A 17,044-nucleotide genomic window follows, 5' to 3' on the forward strand; every position below is an offset into this window, starting at 1 on the left:
TGAGTTAGCCTAGCCTGCTCTTTGTTGAATTCTAGTGTGTACTTATAATTTGGTGGTCCATTCACCCATTCACACCATTCTGGTGTCCATTCAGTAGGTTTAGTTGAAGCTTTCTAACCCTGAGCGATAATCAAGTTATTTGGAAAAACTGTTGGCATAACAGAAAGTGAGGGGACCATGGTAATGACCAAACCCGAACAAAATAATTTTCATACTTCGGACTGCACATGTGTAGAAGTTTGTAAATGAGGGAACTTACCCATCTTCTTCTGGGTACTGGACAGATCTTCGTATGATGGCGTACTGATGACGCTGGGTATTTGATAGACACTTGCAGCTTGTGTGATTGGCAATTTTGATTGGCACGGGCTCAGGAACACTTGTCAAGGGAACCGAGATCTCAAAGAGCTAGGTGGGTGAAATAACATTTATTTTTTCAGTTTCCATTATGCAGTTAATATTTGGAGCTTTAAATCAAAATCTGTTATCCTTTGCCAGCATTTTCCCCACCCTTGCTCTTTCCTAGAGATAGATACCATAGGTATAAATGAGCAGGTGGGCACTGAGGGTTTTGAAGAGTAAGCAATGCCCACCAACGTAGGAACTTGCCAAAATGCTGGTCCCAAGTGCTGTATTACCAGCTATTAAACACCCAAGATCATTCAAAATTATTTGGAAACACACTCAAAAGCCTCTTCTGGGTGCTAGGGCCAAATGGAAAAGATACAGGTGTCGGAAACTTTGTTCTCAATTACAATATCGGTTGAATCTCATCCACTTATGGAGACAGCTATTTAACTGTCCTAGGGCATAGTCACAGCATGCATCTTTAGGGGCCTAACTTAACCCCCGCAGCCTCCTCAGAGAGGGAAGAAACAGGAGTAAATAGAGGAGAGTTCATTCTGCTTCAGTTGGGTTCCTGCAGGGCATCATCCTGGAAACATCTCTGTCTTGACTATAGCAGGAGCCTAAGGAACCAAGCAGCCTACCTTCAGTGCATCCAAATTGTTTAGGGTGTTCTCTGATTAGCCTTGTGGAAGCCCTGGTTCCTTGGGCAGCTACATACAGGAGCTGTTGAAGTGACCCACACCCCCTCTCCTTCCCATGGAAGCCAAAGCATAGGGTACGTCTTTACATGCCAGCATGTCTTGGCTTGATGCTGCATCCACATGCACAGGCTGAGAAGTATTCCTAAGCCTGACTGCTTAGACATTTAAATTTAGGTGTCGCAGTGTCTAACTTTAGGTGGCATGAATATCTTTCAGTGGATATTTTATACCAAGGGAAAAAAAAAATGCTCTCACTAATACGGGAGTAATTCCATTCATTTTAGAGGAGTAAATCTGGACTGATGGTGGTGTATCCAGGAGTGGAATTTAGCTGGGGGCTTTTGAGGGAATCTTTATTTTGAAGGACGCTAAAGGAATGTTATACTCTGCAAAACTGCAGATTTTCAACAAACTTATGAACTGCTGCTCCAAAAACATACAAATAAATAAATACTTTTTAGCCTGACCTAGCTCCCTGAGCTGATCGGATGTCTTTTGTGTGTGGCCAACAGCTCATAACAGCTTTCTCCTTCTGGTGTGGAATGAAAGCAATTAATGAACATTGACGCAAGAAGGACGGGCCCTGATTTATTTTACTCCAGCTATATTCCAGTACAACCAGACACAGTGGAATGTAATTCCAACAAACCTGAAACAAATACAGAAGTGAATCAGACCTGCTCCCCATGAGGACTTCAATTTTCTTTTTAAAACAACTGCCCTCAATCTTTGTTCTGATTTAAAGAAAACCCTTTTTCATAACTAGAATTTAATATATTACTCCAAGTCAAAAGGTTTTATCAACTATAAGTAGGGATGCACAGGGTGAAGATTAATCAGGGAGGACCAGTCTCCTGTGCTCCTTCTGTAGGTATGAACACAGATGGTTTCATCTGTAGAGCTGATTGAAAGTACTAAACTTGGAGCTCTGCTCAGTCACCCACCGGAGCAAGGTATCTCTGTACATAGACACTAGAGGGAGTCTACAGAAAGAAGCTCTCTGGATACTCTCTTTATGCTCACTGGTTGGCACTGGTCATGAAAACCGGGTATTTGTCACTGGTGCACCTAAGCAGTAATTGGCCACTGGTTTAAGCCTTTCTTTTCCAAAGTGACTTGTGATTTGGGACATTCGGAACCTAAGGCATCCAAATTGAAAACATCTGTCCTCTCCTGTTGCAAATGTCCCCTTTTTAGGCTCACAAAACTGCATATCCAAAATTATTAGCCAGCCTTTTTGGCACTGACAGCAATTTTGAAAATGCAGCTCTTGGACTCCTGGCCTCACACAACAAAATTTCCTGGAGTTTCTCTTAAACTTTTGGTGCAGAGGATTCCCACGAGCCAATACTCTCAAGAGGTCTCAGGTCCAAGTAACAATACATTAGTGAAAGATTAAACACCTTAACATCACATGAGCCTGCAGTCACTTTCTCAGGGCCTGATTTTCCATCTCCATGCATATATAGCCTTTTTTAATAATGCAACATGAATGTAAAATGTTACTGCACATGCCTGCATTCACTCCGCATGGATAAAAAATTAACTCTTCTGTTTGTTATGATAGTGCAGACAGATCTTTCATAACAGGATCTCAGAGACAAAACATCCTCTTTCCCCTCCCTTCTTGGAGAGCCAGGGTGAAAAGAAAGCAGACGAATAGCCTCATTTACCGTTTTCGACACATAAGTTGTACTTGTATTCATGCAGCTCAGACTCTCCTCGTTGCAGCAGCCTCCGCATCTGAACACGTTCACGCAGGGAGGCTTGAAGAATTTGTTGGTTGTTGTACCCAGCTCCTTGGCAACTTCCACACAGGTTTCCCTTGGCACGCATTGAGTCTTTTGCCATTCCTCATCTATGACTGGAGAAAACACCATTTTTATGAGCAATCATGGCAAAGTTAAACCTCTGATTAGTGAGGCAGAAGCATTATGTAAATAAAAATTAAGTGCTGGCAGGCCATTTGTACTTACTTGGATCGATTTGCACTTACTTGGATCTATCTAAGGACCAGAGATAGTCTGAGTGCAAAACTATCCCAGTAACTTACACCAGCTGCGCTGGCAGAGAGGTCATTGCATTTATACGCCTTTAGCTTTCAACGCGGATGACCAAAATCTCCGTAATTCCAGTGGATTAAGTAGAGCTGCATCGATTTCCCCCAGCCGAGGGTCAGCTCCACGGCCTCTGCCTGACAAAGCTGGCCCACGCCCTGTCCTCCTTTTCTCCAGAGTAGACCTCCTTATTGTCATTTTATCCTCTTTTTGCATGTACCCCACTGCGGACTCAGTAGAGCCTGGGCCTGACTGCAAAAGCACATTAATGATTAACAGATTCTGGTCAGAGGGTATTAATACTCCTACTGGATGTCAGCCAGCGAGCACCGTTTCCAAAATGCCTAATGAAATCCAAGACAAACACACTCACACCTCAGTACCCTCAGGGGGTTGGGGTTCGAGTTTGAATAACAGGAATATGAATTCAAGAATGATTTATCTATTCAAAACACTGTGACATCTTTCAAATACTGAATTGTTGTCGACTAGTAATTTATTTTAGACTGATCTGTCAAATTCTGATTGCGAGAAGGAATAATGCATTAACTGACTGAACCAGAGGGAGAAAGCAGTGACATTTACATAATATTATCTCGAGTCTTGTCAAGAGGTGGCCCTGCTTTTTTTGGCTTCTTCTTACCTGATTCGAGTTACGGAATTACTCGAGAGTCATCAATGCTTATGCTTTAAGTCCTTCTTAAAATTATGAAAAACATTTTTCCTGTCTGCCCCCCTCCAGCAGGCTTCTGAAAGATCAAAAGTAACTTCTATACTGTTAAGGAAATTGCTCTCTCTCTTCCAATGCTGTCCACCTCCCTACGACTGTGCAAGCGGTGCATACATTTACAGGGAAGTGCTGAAAAAAAAATAAAATTTCTGGAAGACTTTTAATCTAGATGCTATACTTTGTCTTCAGATGAGCATTTATTTCTCTCTTTCCTACCTGACTTTCCTTTTATTATTTTTATTTTTTTTTAACTGACTGTGTATATTTAAATCAGTTTGTTTATTCCTGCAAAGTCCTTCCCCAGGGTTGATTCACTCCACTTTCCAGTCATGCAAAAAGTACAAGAAATAAGAGCTTGGAGTCCAGGTTCTGATTTTACAGCATAAATTAAGAGAAGAATCACTAAAATCAATAGAATTTTCTAGAGCAATGTTAGTCTATCAAAACAGCAATCTAATCCTAGGCCTTAAAATAGAAAATAAAGTGTTTGCCAAACTTATTAAGGTATGTGCATGTAATCACTTCAGATGTCACTTCAATGAGTGTAAGCGGTGATGACCTTTCCAACTGCACGCATCCTCGCTTTATTAACCACTTCTTTAGCAGAAGGGCTGTTATAGGAAGGGGCGGTCAAAGAAGTGGGTGTCACATTTTGTTCAGAAGCACCGTGGTCACCCTGATCTTTTCCATGAGCAAGCGCAGGGCGTCTGCTGAGAAATTTGGCTCCGATACAGACTCCAGCTTGAAAGCGCTGCAGTCCTAGGTGAGCTGAGCTGCTCGGGGGAGGCTGAGGTTAGACGGGGTGACACGAGCTTTCGGTGCATTCATCGTTAAAGCTCTAGAAAGGAGGAATAAAGTCCTGAATTCGCCCTGCTGGAGTTTGGGGTACTGTGGAAGATGGTCTAGCAGTGAAACAATGAGGAGCCTTGACCCAGCCTTCTCGTCAAAACACTTTATTAAAACAAAACAGATGCCCTTGGCAAAAAGATCAATGCTTAATGACTGGAAAGGGTGTGGGAAAGAAATACATGTTTATAGGCTTGGGTTTTTTTAAAGGAGGTTTAGTACCTTGAGCATATTAAGAGATTAGAACAAAAGTAGTTTCTGTCCTGGGATAATTCCACTTTGGATGGAAGAATGGAGAAGATGACCCAATAGGCTTTTTTTAACTTAAATTTCAGTGGCTTGACTTTGAATGAGAAAGATGACATCTCTATGTCTGGAGTTAGACTTTTAAAGGAAAAGTAGGAAATGACCTAACAGCTGTTCCAAACAATTATAAGAAAACTATATCTGTATGACTATAGTCATCTGACTTTATTACCTGAACGGTTGCATTATTCTGCCATTGAAAAAAAGCCCATTTCAGTATGCACTGCCTCAGTAACACTTGACGACAACATCCTCTGTTGTCTCGCTGTATTGACAAAAGGCATATTTTAATTTTTCAGAAATGCTGGTGCTCACTAAATGAGCAAGAGTGAATAGAGAATTACAGCATTTGACACTGGGTACTGCTTCTAATAACAGCTCTATGGACTCCTGGGCTTGTAAAGGTGAGCAAACAAAATGTGTATCATTAATTAAAGCCCTCTTAATTGTTCTTCCAGTGTATATTGGATTTTTTTTTCTGTACAAAATTTCTATGAGAAGTTTAAAACCATGCTTGTCATATGAAAACCCTTTTCAGAAAGGCACTCATCTGCATTTCTGTGCTGTGGCTCAGAGAAGGAAATTAAGGCCTTTGCTTAGCCATAATTCAGCTGAGTAATGGTGTGCAAATGTGGCTGTGGTTATTGAAAAAGTGGTATTGGAACAGGATGAGCAATATCTGATTTCCCAAAAGGAAAGCGATATGATCATATCACTTCAGGGTACAGACTGCACAAAAAAGAATAGCTCAGTCTGTCCTTTGTTAGGCTACAGTGTAGTTTTGCTGTAGGATATCCATTTGCTAGACCAAAGTATAGTAACTGATCCTTTATTTTACATCAATGAACAGATAATGCCTCTTGAGTCTCTCAGCTACAAGGAATAGTATTCACTTTTGCTCCAGGTGAGGCAATAGATTGTGTTTCCCCGCATTCAGGTGTTGGTTGATTCTTTCAAGATCTACTACTTCTCTCCAGAGAGACTTCCTCCAATAGATTGGGATTAGGGCAATACCTCCTTCCTCTGCAATTCCCACCCAGACGCTCCTGCTGATACAGTGCCTTATATCAGAGCACACCTAATAAAAAAAGGGATTTCTGTGCCTGCAGGAAAACTCGTTTGTTTCTGCCTGCAAGCAAATTCTGAGATTTAGCCCAATGTTGCTGGCCAGCCCCTCGGCCAGTCATTCCAACCTGTTCTTTGCACGTTGACTTCCCCTCCCTTCTGTGGACTGACAAATCCGTACATAATACATCCTCCCTTTGGAGAGTATACAGAGAACAATAAGCCTGATTTGGCCACAAAACAGGGAGGCAGGCTCAGGCTATTGCCTGACATTTTTTCATACAAAGTAATTTTCCATGAATGCCTGGTTGTTTCCAGTGTGGGTGTTTTCTAGGAAACCCCTGGTACTTAACCCTTTACTGGTTAAGAATCAGTGGTCCTGAAGCTGAGATCATTCAGCTGCAAACCTGCACCTACCTTTCAGTGTATCGATATCATAGAAAGCAGCAGCAAATCTGGTGGAGCGATGTGATGCAGAGCGGGAGTCTAAATTGGCCAGACTTTTGAGTTTTAGCCTGCACTTCCACAGCTTCCAGTCCTCAGAGTGAGTGATGCGAAGCAGTTCTTCCAGGCTGGATGCCCTCCTGATCTGCTGTTCTGACCGCTCCAATGCTGACAGGGACGTCCTCTGGAAGGGAAGGGGGAAGTCAGAAAGCCAGTACCTTTACAGCCTGTCCCCAGTGCAGCACATGGAGCACTTGTACAAAAAGGCAGCACGTTACCGAGGACAGCTGAGAATACCTGGGAAAACAGGAGCACATAGAGATGTCCCGGGCTTTGACAGTGCCCAGCGCCAGACCAGCTGCAGGATTTGTGCCCATATAAATTGGGAAGGGGAGATGCCCACTTCCTCACCCTTTCCATCACAGCAACTACAGCTATTTGACAAATGCAGGCTGTGCTCGCCATATCCCAGCTCCCCAGGGAACCTGGCAGACACCGATCACATCGCTGCTGTGCCTGAACTGGCCAGCCATGCCAGCATGAATCCCAGGCCACCCCTATAGACAACCTGAATGGGTTCAGCTGGTGAGCGCAACCCATGTGCCTTTGCAACAAGCCACCTCAGGTGCCAAAACTCTGGTGCCAACCATGAGACATCACTGCAGGGGCAGGTGATACAGCTGGAAGCTGCCCTAAGTACGAGGGCCCAACCACACGGCAGGCAAACACAACGTGCTACGTGCTGCAAAGTGCAGGATGCATCTGCCATTTCCCATCCCAACTACCGTTTGGGTCATGCCCAAGTCAGCCAAAGCAGCCTCAAGTCCAGCCTCAGCGCTGTGGATGTGCAGCAGCGTTAGCACAGTCATTGCATTTTCCACCTGCGTGATGTACATGACCATTTTCTGCTCCCACAGGAGAACACTCCCTACAAAGGCCTCCCCCATCAGTTTAAAGTCGTTATTCACTTAAAACTTACCTGTTTAACAGAAACTTAATATTGCACAGCACCCCATAACAATACTGGTTTCCTTGGCTGCTGCTTTCCGACATCTGTGTTTGTGCCTTATCAAGGCATTGAGCGTTTATTTCCACTGACTCACCAGATCTGCTGAAAACTATTGCCTCCAACCCAAGTAAAAGGTTATCTTTGTAAATGGCTGTGTTGCGCTGGGCTGGTGCTCTCAGTTGTACTCTCTGGTCATGCAGTTGACTGTACTTTTTGACTTGCAAATAAAGGGCTGCACTGCCAGCTCTCATAAATAAAATGCCAGTCCTTAAAGGCAAAGCTGAATTATAGGAAGCTGGCGACAAGGTCTGTAGCAGCCTGCGGTCTGAACCGGTAGCAAGCGAGTGCTCTGTATAGGACTGGGGAAGGGGTGGGAGAAAGGGTCACCTATAAGAGGAACATTTTTAGATGAGATCTGAAACCCAGGCACTGACTGCATCTGTTATTTGTTATTAAAATGTCTGTGGCATTTAGTTTGCAATGATACAGATGTTAGCCTGTACATATGGGCCAAGTTCATTTTTGAGTAATTACCTTCCACTGACCTAAAATTCTCTGCGTAGTTAACTCAGAATAAGTTATTTGCTCTTCTTTTATGCCCGTACAGAACATTATATTGTGCTCTAGCAAGCTGCCATGTTTCATTACAGAGACGGCTGGTTTTCATAGGTGAATGATCTCTCATATATTTCATATGTGGTGAAAACTGGAAAGCCCATCTCAATACTTATGGACAAATAGGTCAGAAGGAATGTGAATACTTAGCACCACTAACTGAATTTCAGGATAGTTTTACAAACAAGCTACCCAGAATTTTGCTGATCTAGGAAAGCTGAAATTCAGCTTGAGGTCAATGTGTCAAGACTCACTTGTTCTAAGAACCACAGCTTATATTCACTCCCATTCACAAACTGTCTCCTTGACCTTACAAAACATGCAAGTATAGGACCAGCGCTGGTGTGGTAATGGGACCAAAGATATTAAAATTGAACTCTATTAACCATTAACAAGACTTTTTTCTCTCTCTTTACAGTAAAAAGACGTTCTAGCTGAATCAGCATCCAATCCCATCAGACTTCTGAACTAGAATGAAATACAGCGAACCTGTAAAATGAGATGATGGTATTCTGTAAATTAGAAGACATATCCTGCACTTCTTGTAAGGATCAGAAGTTTGGGACTAGCTTTTCCATTTCTTCCACTTAACTATCAAGAGGTTTTATTAATGATTATTATATGAGCAAAATAAGTTTTAAACCTAAGATCAAAGAGAACAGAAAAAGTGTACACGCCTCCTTATGGTAAGAAAAGGTCTCTGGGCTTATCTAAAGCAAGAATTTGTACTGCTTTAAGGATTCTTCTATTTTTAAAGCTATACAAGTTCCTTAACGTGGACTGAATACACTGAAATGAACTGACTTTATGCCTTCGCACTTAGTATTGTATAGAAAGAGGAACAAGTAGTAGAAGTAATTTTTATACCCCAAAAATGCATTTCCAATAGGATTTGAAATATGGTAATTAAAAAAATGTACCTCTGATATTGGTGCATCATAGCGGTGTTGACAAAGCCTGCCTATGTGTACAGGTTGTTCCTTCTCTTCTTTTACTGTTTTTCATATATTGGAAGCTGGAGGAGTACGGTCAAAAGAAATGGAAGGAGCAGTGCTCATTACAGAATTGTAATTGACTGCTCTATGCAGTCATCAGAAATGTATCCTAATTAACTAAACCGTGCTTATCCAAAACTCACACAGAGCCCTTGGGACGGAGTTATCGCTTCTCTGTCAACTCCAGCCCTGCTCAGTGTTGCCTGGGCTATTCAACCTTGAAGTGAATCTGTTGCCTCTACTCTCTCCATGTTTCCGAACACCTATTCAAGCTCTGCAGTTTGATGGGATTGCCAGTTGCCTACCAGCACAATGCCAGAATAATTGTCTTCCTTCTTTTTATATTTCACATCTTCCTGGAGGGAACAGATTTTACAGCTGATTTTATAACTTCTTCCCAGGAATCCCTATCCAGTAAATTTCCTGATGCCCTTTCCCGTAACAACAACAGCACGGAGTTAAAGTGCAGACTCTCCCTCTGAGCACTGCTGACACTAGGCGAGATGGTGAGCAGAAGGCACTGCTAGATTTTAAGGGAGGGCTAAATCCCAGGTAGTTGTAGGTTTTTACAGTGTGGACATCTGTTTTGTCTGTGAGTTAGTCACTCTCGGCTCCCTCTATAGCTAAGACAGAAATATAGACACTTTAGAACATGTTTCATTTGAAATCACCTTGAAAGTCTTCCTGCTGGCTGCCCAGCAAGCCCAGGCTCACCAGATCACAAGAGGTATTTGTGTGGTGCATCTTTGGTCAAACAAATCTCACCGCAGCTATCTGGAGTATAAAACATCTGAAGAGAAGCACCTAATTTTGTTCCAATCTACCTAAGCACCAAAACAGGGATGGTGAACACCGCCTTATGTGTTTGTTTTGACTCCTTTGAGACTACTACAATACTCTTATCTAAAATGTTCTTTTAAACACTTGCTAGAGCACAGACTGTTCAGCATCTAGAAGGACGTCCGTCATCCTTATACACTTTGACCATAGAGGCAGCTATCCACAACTTTAAAGCACTCAAAACTAAAAGCTTAAAAAATGAGCAGAAGGTGGAAGGTGCATCAGCCCCACCAGCAGGGCACAGCCCTACGGCCTCAGACACCACAGACTGAACTGCTTCAGTCGGCCACTCGCTTGCTGCAGCACAGCAGCACTGAATAGCGTGTGGTCACGAAATCTTTCCGAAGCATTCATTTCTGGTCATCCTGTTTTGAAAAGGACAGCACCAAATGAAAACACAGAACCTCTTACGGTCTCAGATAATACCATAGATGACGTGCCGTAGGGCTGCTAGCACCATGCAGATGTGGAGACTTCTTTCATGTACTGCAGTTTAAATTCAAGCCCTGTTTAGGTATAGAGAAACATACTCCAGCTGTCTGAAAAGCCCCACTTAGAACAGTGCAGCTTTGCACAGAAAGATGAATAAATGTTTCAAAATGTGAAATTGGAGGAAGGTGTTAGGTTCAACAGCATCCCAAACCTATCCCTCATGTGATGATCAAGGACTTTATCCCCTCTCACAGTGATATCTAGTGGACAGCAGTTAAAATCAGCATTTGAACAGGAGGGGAGCTCCCCACTCAGCCACAGAGCAGGGGGAAGCATACAAAGAGGTCAAACCTCCACTGACATTTTTGGGAGATCCAGCTCCTCACAAAAAGCAAGAGGAACAGAGCCACCGTCTGTCTGTTTCTCCTGACTGTAGTCTTCTGCACATGCTATTTGCCACTTTTCAGATACCCCTACCTCCATTTTTTAGGCTTTCTCCGACAGCTACAGTCCTTCCTTCCAGGTTCCCTTCCCATTCTCCACTCTGTGCTCATTATCTTGTACTGCTTGGATCCCACTGTGCTTTTATGTTGTTTGTTTTTACTCCTTTGACCATATTCTGCCAGGTGGGAGTCTAACGAGACCTACCTCAGGCTGAGCTGTTCAGCCTCCTGGTACAGAGGAGCATCCATTTTTCTCCCTGCCATGCCCTCACTCCACTTCCCTTAGGTTGGCCCAGATTTTAATAGTCAGATGGGGTGAGCCATCACCACTGTGGTAGTTGTTGGTTGTAGTGGCTGCAGACTAGATGTGGAGCAGGAATTCACTGCACTTGGCATGGTTCACATAGGTAGCAAAATGATGATCTCTGGCTCCAGAAAGCTTAAAATATACATTAAGTCTTGAGAGAGAAAGAAAGTAGAGAAGGAGCCATTGGCAAAGGGCCAGGATGATGTCCTTTACATGCTCCCAAAATGAACAAGTTACCTGTGGAGCCATATCACTGGAAAGCTCAAAACGTCCTAAACTTTCAGTACCTGTAAATGTACACCCTGTACAAATACATAATGCTATTGCCTACAAGAAATGTTTGCTTCGAACTCATCAACAACAAGTTTCAAAGTAGTAGGTTTAAGTAGTTCATTTTTATCTCTTCAGCTTACTGCTGCTCTTAATATCATTTTTCTAAATATCTTCTCTAAGAATGGATTCCATACCCAGAGATAAAAATTAGATACATATTTAGATGAAGTTGTATCTTTTTCATAACACTGACCTCTCATGTGTTCCAAAACTATTCTTCAACTCAAAGAGGAATATCTGTTTTCCTCTATTTGGGCTACGAGCAACATCACTGACATCAGGAAATGATAATGTGGGTTAGCACTGTGATTTTTGGATAATTACAACTTTTGTCCTTCCAAAAGAAACCATAATGGGCTATCTATCTTCTTCCTAGCAACCTCAGATGCCAGAAAAACCCTAAAAGTAGTTAGCGTTGGAAAGGAGCAAGAGAAAAAGCAGTGGTACATTCAGTGGCCTTTCCCACCTTGGACGCTGGCTTAAATCAGACACTGAGTTCATTACCCCGTTGATTTATGCTAGTCAAATATTTGGCTTATGCATCATGTCATACAGATGCACAATCCCACACATAGTCTGCACTGTTCAAACTGGGCCCCTTCTTGAGGCTTAGAATTGACAATCTCCTATCAGGTGCTGCAGCTCAGCAGTTTGCCCTTTTTCTTCATGCTTGACAAACTCCTAGGTTTCTTGCCTAAGAAAAAATACCCTACCCTTTTCAAACTGATGTCTGACTGAGTCAGCAGAACCCATGTTTGCCGAACCCCTTTTTTTGCATGTGCCGCTCTTTCCAGCCTGACACAGATGGTCTTTGCATTAATGCTGTGTCTCAGGATCTCCTGGAGGTATTTTGAACAATGGAGGAAAGATCTGCAGAATACTACAGTAAAAAAAAGGCCCACTAAAGTCCTAAATTTATTTGAGGACCTATAGCACAAACACATGCCTAGGACCCAAAATTAATTCTTTTCAAGGCCATCAGTAACTATCAGTATTTTTATTTAAGAAAGCAGATGCATGGTGAATAATATCTTGTGTGCATGAGAAGGCAAAAATGAAGGTTGATCGAAATCCATATTTTGTTCAATCTGAGGAAAGTCCTGCTTGCATTTAACTCTGTATTCAAGCACACCCACAGACCCAGGAAATACATCCTGAAAGCTTACACGGATGAATACTTTCCTTAAGCCCCAGCCTCGCAGTCCTTATCCACAGTGGGACATAAAACTCTGCGTAAAGCTAAACACGTGTAAGAGCTCTTCTGAAAAGGAATGTTTGTCTGAGTTAGGGTCACAGATACTATTGTGGCAAGTACTGCATAAATACCAATGGAAATCATCAACATTATCACTGCGTCTAGTGCCAGGACAAATGATTAAGGAACCTCTCGATAACCTTACACTGTTTTGTGATCCATCCTCTCAGCGGTTAAGCAATAAAAAGAAGGTAACAGCTTTATCTTGCCAGGGAAAGCAGATTGTAGCTGCATAACAGAGAGTGATAATTCTCTTAATGCCATTGTATCACAAACATGGCCAAACAGGTTTAAGCTAAGTTCAGACTAAATCTTTCAAAATTAACCAGTCTGGGGGGAAAGTTTCATCGCAAAGTGAGGGCACTTGGATATCAAGAAAGAGTACTGGCAGCATGCGAGGACATTTTGAACCTTTGTGAGTGTTGTGTTCTTAATGCAGCAGTAGCAGCTGCATTCAGTTCAAGAGAAGTCATGTAGAAGACAAAGACTTGACTCCACCAGAAGTTGAACTTCCCCCGTTCCAGTGCTGCCCGAAGGCTATCCTCAGAACTAGACTCCAACCAGTTTAAATACTAGGTAGATGATTCATTGCCACATGAAAATACCAAGGAACTTTGCTGCTATGTATGCTACACCTGAAAATAACCTCCTTTCCTTCCGTAATGCATTCCCCAAGGTGTTTTTATGATAGTGTATGAGCTGGTCATAGTTACGGGCTCACCTTGCAGAGACAGAGTGCCTACAGCTCCCTGCCACCACATGATCATTAAAAATAAAAAAAAATCTCATCCTATGGGTCATTCACCTGACTGAATATGAACTAGTTATCTGAGACTCCTATTATAGCTTACAGAGAAAAATAGGTCCATTGGGTGCACTCTCATCTCATTCTAAAGTCTGTTGGATAAACTGTGCCTCCAAACTGCCTCTTTCTCTCCATTGATGCTGAAGGAGTCGGCAGGTCACTAGCTCAGCTGTAGTTAGGTGTCCTGAATCCCACTCAACTGAGAGCAGTCAAATGAGATGAAATACACCCTCTTTATCCAAAGCACAAGCAATTAATGAGGGACAGCAGTCAATTTTTCTCAGATACACAAGTACAAACAACTAGGAAGTGCAACTGTACCAAGGTCTGAAGGACCTGGGACTGGCTGCAGGCCAGCACTGGCTGCTCCCCGGACAGAGGAAAGCACTTCATTCCCAGCCCCAAAGCCATGGGGTAGTTGCCCAGCCATGCTGTGGCTCCCCCCCGCTCGCAGCACACAGACTGTGAGCTGCTGTGGCCAGGGAACTGCAAGGCAGTTCCTGTGGAAAAGTCTTGTTCTCTCTTGGCAGGAAAACAGGGCAGCTCCTGCTATTGTGAGGCCAACACAAAGATCAACATGGTGTCTGAAGGTCTCTTGTTTGACCATTTGCCTGGTGAGGATGACAAGCTTGTGTGGAGTCTCAGCAGTAAGAGGAACTCCCTTTAAGGATTTTCATCATTAATAGTAGTGTTTTTAGCATTATTGTGGCTCCTAGGAGTATGGCGTCAGGTACAAACACAAAATAAAGAGACGATCCATAACCTGGTGTCTACAAGCAAGGTAAAAGACAAGAAAACAGAGGAAGGCATTCATCCAAAGGGAGTACCAAGGAAACACCAAAAATATTGCTCAGAGTGATGGGCCATGATTTTGAGATAGCAGGGGCTCAATCATTGCCAAATTTTATCATAACAAATATTGTCTATAAAACAGCATCTTGTATCTTTGGGGTGTTGCATAATGGGTAATAAAATAGAGAATCTTCTGCAGCTTGAAAATGTCAGGCTTGCAGGAGGGACTTACTGCCTTACCAACAAGCAACTGCATCACCCTATAAACATCTAGCATGAGGTGTCTAACTCTACCACATCTGACACATACTAGTTTGCACTAATTTTATCATCATCATTGTATTTCATTTCTGAAAGAAAGAATATCTACTTTACAACAGCTCCAATAAAATCAGAATTTTGATTCTCTGTCAGCTATGAACTTCTGATATATGAAGTCCCGTCCCTAACTGTATCCCCTCTAGAAGCATGATTATCTATGCATTATTAGTGCACAAATAAGCTTTTTTTAATTATAGTGAACATGACCACAGAGAGACAAACCAATGAGACATTTTGACTTCCTACTAATATCGTTCTCTGAAACAGATGGGCTTGTCATGAGAATTTTCAGTGACTATTACAGTCTTTGCCATCATTATCAGGAGCATGGATGAAGTTTCAGGAGCATGCAGTACTTCATTCCATCTTCAAATGGTGACTGTTTAAACAAATACGCAAATCTGTTCTAATAGTTAGAAAAAAGTGTAGGCTTCCTCAGTGCGCTGCCTTATCTAGACTGAACGTTCACTTGATCATTGCAGTTACGGCATTAATAAGCTGGAGGGACATGCTGCTTATGGTGGGGACAAGTTTAGGTCCTGTGAGGCAGATTTCCAGCTGTCATTTTTTTAAAAGGGTGCTTTCTCCAGTGAGAATTGTATTGAAAGCGTACAGCTTTGTATTGCCCAAGTATATAGCAAAAAATATGCAACTGGGCTGAATTCCTTCTTTAAGAGGTTGAAAATGTCCTCAACATTTTTTCCCCAAATATAAAATCATCAAGGACTGTGTTACAGTTGAGAAACCTTAGGGTTGCATCAGCCATATGGTAGTCAAAGCAGTTGGTGTTTTGAGGCTTGGAGGTGAAGTACCAGGGCAGCACTTTTTGTTTTCCAAAGCCCCCTCAGAAAATTGATGCCTTGATTTGCCTGCTAATATTTTCAGCTGTGCCCACTACTACAGCATCTTCTGCAACTGCGTCGAAGGGAGACTCCGTATAACTCTCACCAGCAAAAATACGCATGTGTCAGACATGCATCGCCTGGCTGTAATGCCCAGACAGCTACTCCTGCTGTGCCTGTGGAGAAGGAAATGGTACTCTGAGTGGACAGCCTGAAGGTCACCTCTCTACCCTCATCAGTGCCTGCTTGCCCAGAAAAAGCTCAAGGACTGAAGAGCAGGCACGGGGGAAAAAACTTTTGCTTCCCCCACCCACGGCCTAGGTGAAACCTCTGCCCTGTATGCCTCAAGAGTTAAAGAATGTTGGCCTTCGCCATGCATCCTCTCAGGAAAGGGCGACTATGTGATCACACCACTTATCCTGAAGTCCTGTGTGTCATGGCTGCTGAAAGAGAAACTGCATAGAGCCCTGTCCTGTAAGAAGAGCAGTGGAGAATTGCCAGAGCACAGAAAGAAGGACCGACAGACACGTTACTTGTGGGTTTGGGAGGGACGTAAAATGGTAAAACTAATAGTGTGACCATGTGTTGTATGAGGGGGCGGGGGGCTGACAGGGAGACATTTATCTGAGACTATCACATTTCTCACAGCTACAGGTGTGATGTTTGAGGGCCTTTTTTGCTAAAACCTTGTCAGTACATCATCTGACCAAGACCCAAAAATGGAGGAGAAGCAACTTCTAGACTGCTCCACCTCTGATGTTCAGTGTGGTAAAAAGTTTCCTCCAGACTCCCCGCCTTGGGAGTCTGTCTCCTTGGGCTCCAGCCTTACTTCCAGTGAAGACAGGAGACTTAATTACCCATTTCCTAAACTTAGTGGTCAAGGTGGTGATAAAACAGCTTCTACTTTAGCTGAAGATGATATGTTTTCACAAGTAAATCTCATTAGCTACCCTATGGCTTAAAGAGAACAGCTGTTTTATATTTTGAATGGCCTTTTGAACTAGAATACATCTTTTGTGGTGCTACAGCAAACAAATCAGACTTCTTGCACTTTAGCAGCATGCTTACATTATCAAAATCCTCAGAGACAAGACATTTTAGTTGCTATATTCTTGGTTTGAATGGACCAAAATATTCAAAGCAAAGAACTGAAAACATCAGAATTGTACAAGATTTTGTGAAAGTATAAATCTCTGAATATTTCATATTCTTTTTCATGTCCAAAGCGATCAGAGACTGATAATATTTTACGAAAATACCTCTCACAACTATATACTACATATATGTATAACACTATTGTCCTGGTTTCAGCAGGGATAGAGTGAATTTCCTTCCCAGTAGCTGGTACAGTGCTGGGTTTTGGATTTAGGGTGAGAACAATGTTGATAACAGACCGATGTTTTAGTTGTTGTTAGGTAGTGCTCACACTAGCCAAGGACTTTTCAGCTTCCCATGCTCTACCGACTGAGAAGGCTGCAGGTGCACAAGAAGCTGGGAGGGGGCACAGCCAGGACAGCTGACCCAAACTGGCCAAAGAAACATTCCATACCATGTGACG

General features: G+C 42.7%; 1 protein-coding gene across 2 annotated transcripts in view; it reads right to left on the reverse strand.

The window, feature by feature from the left end:
- Nucleotides 1-17,044, reverse strand: part of FIGF (c-fos induced growth factor (vascular endothelial growth factor D)) — a 32,399-nt gene that overhangs the window by 6,231 nt on the left and 9,124 nt on the right. For both annotated transcript variants that reach the window (XM_009325466.1, XM_009325467.1), the window contains exons 2-4: nucleotides 6,471-6,681; nucleotides 2,723-2,913; nucleotides 260-408 (exon numbers count right to left, since the gene is read on the reverse strand). In XM_009325466.1, coding sequence (XP_009323741.1) covers nucleotides 260-408; nucleotides 2,723-2,913; nucleotides 6,471-6,681 — 551 coding nt within the window. The remainder of the gene's footprint in view (nucleotides 1-259; nucleotides 409-2,722; nucleotides 2,914-6,470; nucleotides 6,682-17,044) is intronic.

Source organism: Pygoscelis adeliae, unplaced genomic scaffold, assembly GCF_000699105.1.
Source record: "Pygoscelis adeliae isolate BGI_AS28 unplaced genomic scaffold, ASM69910v1 Scaffold386, whole genome shotgun sequence".
NCBI classification, from domain to species: Eukaryota; Metazoa; Chordata; class Aves; order Sphenisciformes; family Spheniscidae; genus Pygoscelis; species Pygoscelis adeliae.